The sequence below is a fragment of the Monopterus albus genome, unplaced genomic scaffold (genome assembly GCF_001952655.1).
Source record: "Monopterus albus unplaced genomic scaffold, M_albus_1.0 scaffold186.1, whole genome shotgun sequence".
Taxonomy (NCBI): Eukaryota; Metazoa; Chordata; class Actinopteri; order Synbranchiformes; family Synbranchidae; genus Monopterus; species Monopterus albus.
This window is the reverse complement of record NW_018128066.1, coordinates 1,381,880-1,390,861: the sequence shown is the minus strand read 5'-3', so window position 1 is coordinate 1,390,861 and position 8,982 is coordinate 1,381,880. Positions and strand designations below refer to the sequence as shown.

The following is an 8,982-nucleotide window of genomic DNA, read 5'->3' as shown; positions in this document are numbered from 1 at the left end:
CCTACCCACAGACTGTGGGCCCCCAGAGTTCGTGGGCCCTTAGAATCGTCCTAACTCTCCCCCCCCCCAACAGCGCCCGTGATCACAGCTCAGTGATTATTCAAATGCTGGATTTTGTCTGACTGCTAGTCCTTTCCCGAGCGAGTTAGGTATTAAGATGATGTAAAAATGAGAAATGCAGCAAATCCTCAGTATTAGTAAGGCTGCAACCAGTAAATGTGTGGGGTTTCTACTTAATAAGAGGCTTAAATTTCTTATAATATTCAACTGTTTCAATTCCATTTGTTGTTTGATTTTCTAATTTGTTATTTGAGTGATGGATTAAAGCTTGTTGAAAATATGATGCTTCTTTGGCTATGTGGTCTCTGTTCCACTTCTCCTTTTATTGTAATTTGATGCAGCATTTTAGAATCTATTGCTGCGCCCTGTGTTCTCCGCTCTGGTGCCCACACAGTGAGATGGGCACCAAAGTGGAGAACACATCAGTGTAACAGCCTCATGTTTCTCTCTATCTCTGCCTTTCCATTCTTGTACATATCCCTCATCCTTCTTAATTCCCATCTTCTCCCCTCCCTGCCCAGTGCTCCCGCATTATTCGTCAACCTTTGCTGGTGATTCAGAGTTTGAGAGTGGAGGCAGCAATAACACAGGCTATTGTTTAATAATGGAGTGAGCTGAATTGTGATTTTAGTCACTGTCTTTCTCTCTCCTTCACACATGTGCACAAATTCATTTCAGAATCGATTCCATTCTCTTCCACTTTGCTTTTTTGGCATGGCTGTTAGATGAAAAGCAGTGCCAAACACAAATGTTAAAAGAATAACCGCTGTTTAATGTTCAAAATGTAGAAAAGAAAAGTGATTAGTGCAAGATGGATTGAGATATAAGAAAATGAGCACTTGAAACATTTGTTCCAGTGTACAGTACATCTAAAGTGTTGTCAAAGGAGGAATATATTTAAATAAGAAAACACTTATAAATAACCCCTGATGAGCATTCAGCAGAGATGTGTTTCACATATTAATCTCTCTGTCCTCTGTCTTTTTCACAGGGTCCTATAGAGAACGATGTTGTGATTCACATGGCCCTGATAGCAGAGAGCCAGAGGTAATGTGTATATATGTATGTATGTATGTATGTGTGGTCCGGTATTACTCATGTTATGAGATGTAAATATGATTACACAGTCACACTGTGGGGACTCAACATCCTTATGGGAACAAAAAACAAGACCCCAAAACATAAATCACAACATTGTAGTGATGATTTGGTTTAAGATTAGGTTACAGTCAGGGGTAGGGTAAGGGGTTAGGTTTAGGGTTAGGGGCGCCACTGTGTTGAGTATCTCTGATTTATGTTCTCCATTAACCTATACACTGCACTTCAGTTACAGCTATAGCTTCAATGTGGTGAGCTTGAGCTCTTAATTATGATTATCAATATATCTCATAATAATACATTAAGATTGAGGCACCAAGCTTTTCCTCTCATGAGCTACACAATAAACAGTCAACTCTTAATGTCATATCTCAGTTCGGAAGTGTGGATTCTTAGTCGGGGACTTACTCTCATAAAAGATGGCATGCAAAAGCCAGTTCTATAATCTAAGTAAATGTATTTACATGTTTACAAAAGGGTAAAGGGAGAGGGGAGTGTAACATGGATGAGATGATGCATAATGAAACAGAAATGGCTGAAATTAATTGATAAATGAAGAAGTTACTGTTGTGTATTCTAGCAATGGTGGAAGGATTAAGTAGAGTTTAAAGCATGAATCACATTAGATTTTGGAGATGGAAGTTATTGGATTTTAAGATAGACAATGGTTGCAAAACATCAGCTTATAGCCACGAGAGAGTACTTAGCTTTCAGCTGTTGGGCTGAAAGCTCCAACACACTGATGTTACGAAACCGTCTGAGCTTTCGGAACCATTTGGGATCGGAGTAGAGAGATAATCTGGAGTGCCAAGGCATTTCCCTGGACTGTGGGCTTAGAGGAGAATCCCTTATCGCTGGAGCTGGCTGTCTCCCTCTTTTGTGTAGTGCATCTTCTCCCCAGCACTGTGTGGTTCATTGGTCATCCCGATGTGAGCAGCTGGCAAAGAGTTTCTGTGTATGGCTTTTGCGTGTTGAAAGAACTTAGTCTAATTAAACATTGATTGCCACTTGGTCATTCTGATGCCATGTGCTATAACATAAAACACAGTTTGGCTGAAATCAGAATTAAGTTGGACTTGGTCTACAAAACTGATAAATTCAGTTAGGTGTCATCTTGTCTGTTGGCAAACATGTAGGAAATCTCAATAATAAAAATGGCATGAATTACTAGAAAATCAGTTCCTGTGGTGATGTGAGCCCTCCTCTTGACATGTGACAGATGGCAGACGACAGAGTCCTCACATCCTGAACACAAACTGTTTGAACTCCTTCCCTTCTGGATGGTGCTACAGGTCATTGTACTCCAAATCAGCCAGATGCAAGGACAGTTTTTTTCTCCATGACATCACTCTTGGAAACAAATCAATATGAGATGATAATTCATATCATCTCATATTGATTTAACAGCACACTCCCCCCATTGCAACAATTTGTAAATGAAACCATTGTATTTCTTTATGCAAAGCTCTTCTTTCACACTGTATATACAGTACAGTAGGTATATACACCGATCAGCCATGACATAATGACCACCTGCCTAATACTGTTTACATAGGAGTCAATGTGGCAGTTGGTTGTCACTCCTGTCACTCTGCAGCTCACTGTGCATCTGTGAATCCATTTACTTCCACAGTTCTACTGTCAGAAAGAGCACAGATGTGTCTACAATTCAGTGAAAAACTTATGTAAAAGGAGTGAAAACTGTGGTCGTGAGGACGACTTAGAGAGAATTTTTTTAGACTAATTCAACCACTCTAGGTGTGATATCACCACTACAGCCCCTGACTCTTTATCGTCATAGAGACCAATGTACAGTATTTCTCATTTACAACCATTTTAACAAAGATTCAAATAAATTTTAGTCATTTGAAAAGTACAAATGGAAGTTAAAAGTTTAATCTACAGTAGGTCAACCTCATCATCAGTGAGCCATGGGCGTCCTTGACCCTGTCTCCAGTTCACCATTTGTCCTTCCTTAGACACTGTTGGTAGGTACTAACCACTGCAGACCAACAACACCCACCAAGACCTGCAGTATGGGAGATGATCTGACCCAGTCATCACCATCACAGTTTGGTCCTTGTCAAAGTCACTCAGATCCTTACACTTGCCCATTTTTTCTGCTTCCAACATGAACTTTGAGGACTGAATGTTCACTTGCTGCCTATTATACCCCACACACTGACAGGGGCCACTGTAACAGATAGTCAGTGTTATTCACTTCACCTGCCAGCGGTCATAATGTTATGGCTGATCGGTGTATATTTATCAATTGTTTTCTTTTTGTCTCCCTTTTTTTTTACACTTACTTGCCTATGAAAACACATTGGCCAATAAAGTGGATTCTGATCCAGTTCTGAATTTAATCAATATTTTGTGTATAATTTTGGACAGGTACTGTTAGTGTTATTTTGCCAAACAGCAGGTAGGAGGGGCGTTTTGCAGTTTTTAAAGGATACCAGTGCTGAAAGTACACCAATAGCCACATGTAAAATGCCTAAAATTGCCGATTTAATAAGGTAAATTTGTCTGTGTGTGTATGATCAGACTGCAGGTGTTTCTGAACACCTATGGCATTCAGACCCAGACGCCCCAGCAGGTGGAGCCCATTCAGATCTGGCCTCAGAAGGAACTGGTCAAGGTAACACAAGCACACACTAGTACTCTTACTATGCCTAGTGTTCCCTTCTTGAATAACATATACACAACTTATAATGATGTGGTTAAAGGTGATTTTGGAAGCTTTTGGGGCTTCACTTCAGAAACAAGTAAACACAAGCAGAGCTTTCAATTGTGAGAAGTAACAACTGTTGGTGGCAGATTTTATTAGCTGTAACGTCTAGCTAGCTATCAAAAATTAACTTTGTCATTTAGATGGTAACTCCATCTGCAGCTGACTTTTTAAACATTTTGAAATGTCAATTTCAAAGTGCCAGAGAAAAAAGAAAAGCAGCACCCCAGAAATGTGCATTTGATCTCATGCAATATGCAGTTTAAGCTGTTCCATTAAGCTTTTTTTGATCAATATTAAAGTTCATTAAAAATAGACTTTTTTCAACTCTTACTCTCGATCCACACATGCACAATACAGGCAGCAGGTTCTTGTAAGTGGTCGGCATGTATTCAAATGAACACTGTGGCTGCACTCATAAACATCATCAGTGTTGATAAGTACACAGCTCATTTAAAAAAAATTGTGCTGCAATATTTTTTACACCTGACAGTAATTTGTGTCAGGTTTAGTAAATATCCCCTTATGTTTAACTTGGGCGTACATGAAAAACAGGAATGAGGTGAGACTCGTAACTTTGGCAAAGGCACCTCAGGTAAACCTCAGATGCAATACAGAACAGAACAGGGACGCTAACGTTACCCTAAACTCAGATATGGTAGTTAGCAGCATCTGGGACTGCTGTTACTATACATCAACTCCCCCACAGTGGATGTCAGTCCTGAATGGGGATTTTTAGAACATAATTTGGAACCCCAAAAAATAATGTCATTAGTCATGAATGATGTGCTAAATTTTGGTCTCTGAAGTCATGAGATATGCTGCTGCTGTCTGTAACCAGAAAGCAAGGCATGCTGATAGTTGCTTATATTACAGCGATTAGACACATAGTTGAATCCCTTGCTTTGCTCTTGTTTTTTTAAGCCAACTTTTTATATGCAGAATACAACATACAGCCGTATGCACACCACCATGTACAGAAATTCAAAGTTTGACTGACCTGCTGTGCCTAGTTACAGTTGCTAAGCTATAATTAAACACTTGCTGTTTGAGTGAGGAACTAGTCAATTGAAATCTCAGTGATTACAGAAATTATGCAGTGCACAATGCCTTTCTGCTTGTTTTAATGTATATCTTAAACTCAAGAATGGAGATTCCTGGTCATTCCTGTGTATTGTGAAGGACTAGAAAGAAGATTTGAGGTAAGGAAGCTGTAACAGATTATTGATATCACAGCAGAGTGTAGCTCAGTCAGGCCATCTGCTCGTCAGTCAAAGATTTGCTGTTCTTGGGATTTTCCTTTGATTGTCCCATCAATTACAGCATGGTTGGACTGGGTGAAGTGACTGATTAGTTGAACAGTGATTGTTCATGTTGACTGATTAGCATAATGGTGGAGCCATCACCGCTTCACTCTGCAAATTGGAGATGGCTGGAGCTGAACGTACAACAGTTTCACTTCTGCATTTCGGTACTTGGAGGTCAAACCAAGCAGGTCAGCTGCTGGGGAGCTTCTGGAAAGAGCATTAAAGAGCTGTAAGAAGCAGTTGGATAAGAAGCAGGGACATTAAAAATGTTTAAGAAATCAGAGAAACGGCATTCTTTGAAAACACATGATAGATTTTGAATGAGCCTAATAGGTTATCAGTTAGCATTATGACACTTATTTGCCTATGAAACATAAACAAAAATGAATAAAACTGTTATTACAACCTTACTCTCCAATTCATTGTTCACCCTTTTCCGGTGCCTGTTAGTGGCTTTCTTATGTGAACGGTACTGGTTTGGCTGTCACAGGTGTTAGAGTCCATGTCATTTATTGTTTAATCTTTGGTACCTCTAGATTAGCTTGGCATCCCTCATAACTCCAAATAGTCTGTAATTTTTTTGGAATGATAAAACCAGAGAGCCTCTTCCTAAAAACAAGAGGATAATTCATGAACGCATACAGCTCCTGCTGCCGGTGTTGTCGAAAGTAGACAGCATGACAAACCACAACACCATTAATTAATTCGAATTTCTCCTCCATAGATAGGTAAACAATGGTATATGTACTAATAAAAAGAGATGTGTAACACTCTAAACAAAGCATGTAATTGAGAAACCCCATATTTTAACTGGCATTATGCAGACATAGTAGTTTCTCCAGCCTTAGAACAATTCTCTCTAACATTACAGAAACAAGGCATTAACAGACATGCATGGTGTGTTTTTAAAACTTACCATTAAGTCCCACTGAGTAGTGAAAACATCACTCCCTTTCAAGTAGCTCCAAGGTCGGTAAATCCAACTGGCAGTCGCTGCATCTTCCCCCACATGATCACATACAGTCCCAAAGTAGTGAAATTAATTCCAACAGGTAGCGTAGCACCGACAATATTGATTATTGTATTGTACATCAGGGATCATTAATCCGTTCATTAACCAGCAACACATCACATGTGGCAGACACACTGGACTCAAGCAGTCAAAATGAACAGATACTGTGCTCTGGGGGAACCCAGCATTGAAGAGCTGATATTTTGCCACCGCAGGGGCTTCACTGGCCAGCTGATCACAGGTTAGACCCAGTCAGGTAAAACAACAAGTCGCTGTACAGGAACATTTCTGGACATGCAGTAACCTCAGACCCTGTATTTTTCTCCACAGCCTCTGGTCACAATGCAGCAGGTTTTTTTAAGTCATATTTAAGATAATTATTCACCATTGTAAGATTGTAGATAAATCAAAAAATAAAGAAAAGCATGCCACAGGCTCTTTAAGTGAAATTGGATTTAAGTTGAATGATCATGACTCTTTCTGTTTATGATGAATACAACAAAAGTTTATTTTGTTTTCAGAAGTAATGCTGCTCTTGTAAGTCAGATGGTAAAATGTTGTGGCAGCTGAACTGCAACAGACAACTGAAATTCACAATCAAAAACCTATGAGCCATAAAAATCCTTGATGTTGTTTTCTTTACAGGTCGGCATTCTCAACAAAAGAGTTGGGATTCAGTCCCATTCCATCAAATGCAAATCCACCAGCTAATCTTCTCATCACATCTAAATCCTTTCAAATCCCATACTGAACTTGAGCTAAAACTCAAAGATTTCTATTCAAATAGTCATTTCAGTTTAATATTCCAAGTTATAAGATATATTACAGTGCATGCTTAATTTTAAGCTAAATGGCTGTGTTTTATACTCTGCTCATAGAAAAAGTAGATTTCATAAGAGCTTTGTTAGACTCTAGCTGACACTTGGAACAGAAAAGGAGGTGGAACTAAAAAGGAGCCCTTTACTGAAACCCAGCCTAAGTCAACACACAAATAAGACGGTGGGATGAAGACAATTTAATAAAAAAGACCAACCTGTTTGAAGTGCTGTCAGCTTTTGAATAAAAATAGCAGCAAAGATGTTTTTATAGGTGAAAATATTGGAGTGAGATGACAGAACACTGGACATCACATCTGGGATTATTAACTGTAGAGGTACGGTATCAGTAACGGGAAGGAACTTATAGTCTGTTGTAACTAGTGTGAGTAACAACTCCAGCACTAGCTGCTATTTTCATGCTGTCCACTCTGCTACTTTCATCTGTAGCCTATTACACCATTTGTACTCTCATACTGATGACACCAATCACTGCTTCGCTTTCAGCTGCTGTTTCACTCCCATCACAGCCATCATTCAAACTCTAGTCTCTTGTCTAGATACTGTCCCTCATCTACATGCATTCAGTTTGAAGTCCACCATCTTCACATCCTCTGTCAGATTCATTGGCCTCCTCCCTCCTCATCTGTCATGTCTGTTATGTGGTGTCTGTTCTGCACACCATGTTCTATAAACAAACCGTTTCTCCTATCATGTCGTCGCTCTGGGCTCTGTTCTCTATCTTCTGTCCATCGCCTGCTATACCCGTGACATCCACTTCTCTAACCCTGTTCTCCCCTCTAGGTTTATATCTGGCCCCGCCCCATTTATGTCCACGACACCAAACAACACTCCCCTCCAGGTCTATCTTCTGCCTTTGAACTGTCATACCTGTTACTTGTTTCCTTCTCTCCCCTCTGCCATTTCTGCAGTGTGCTGCTCAGCCTTTCAGATGGATATGCACTTGTGAGTCAGAGCGGGCGCTGTGCTGAATATTAAATCCAAAGCCCAGACAGACGTTTCCTCCTTGACAGACAGAATCTGTTCATCTCAGTGTCACCACCATCTCCGTTGCTGAAGGCTGCATTTGCTCACCTCACCTCATCCCTCACAGCTGTTTGATTGTGTTGACAACAGCTGCCTGACGATGGGAGAGTAGCAATTACACTTGGCGATGCATTATTCCCACCCAAACACCCCAAAGCTTATCCCCTTGCAAATCACTGCTTTGTCCAAAATAGTCTCCCTCTCAGTCGTTTCCCTCCCAGTTTTATATCTGAAAGGTAATGTGCATGTCATTGTGGAACACATTTGCTTTTTAAGATTCTCATTTTCTCCAAATGTTGAGGATTTAAGCAACACCTGGAGTGAAATCATCCAAATGCGACCCTAAGGAGACACAGGATAGCGATCTTAAATGATTTTATATGGAAATTCATGGATTTTTTTTTAAACCTGGGACTTATTATAATAGTGTTGTCAATTATTACAGTCGGTAATAATAACATTTTGCTCATCACCTTTGTGACAGATATTTAGGGAATATGGACTTGCGCAAGAACAGTGTGGGTTGGAGTAGCATAAGCCTTCCAAAAAAACATACATCTATTCCAGCATCCTTTTATGCAAAAATATTGTCTAAAGTTCAGCAGATGATATGAGCAGCAAGTAATACTGTCATTTCTAATTGTGTACTAAAAAGACACCCAGTGGCTTCAACTGCAGGAGGAGGATTGTGGATTTTGACCAGATATTCCTTACACCAATGTTATGCTCTGAAGAAATAGCTTCACACCCTGAATGGACAAGAAGAGCACTTACAGTGAACAACAACTCTTTCAATGCACAGGAAAAGATAAAACCAGCAGCTCTGACCTATAAACTCATTTGATGGGGCAATGCAGTGGTTGAGAAACTGTCAGAATCAGAGTTTCATCTCAAATTTAAAAGACATGTATC

General features: G+C 39.9%; 1 protein-coding gene across 1 annotated transcript in view; it reads left to right on the top strand.

The window, feature by feature from the left end:
- Positions 1-8,982, top strand: part of LOC109969908 (phosphorylase b kinase regulatory subunit beta-like) — a 118,261-nt gene that overhangs the window by 83,991 nt on the left and 25,288 nt on the right. The window contains 2 exon segments of the mRNA XM_020617137.1: positions 1,052-1,107; positions 3,706-3,799. Of these exon segments, the coding sequence (XP_020472793.1) occupies positions 1,052-1,107; positions 3,706-3,799 (150 nt within the window).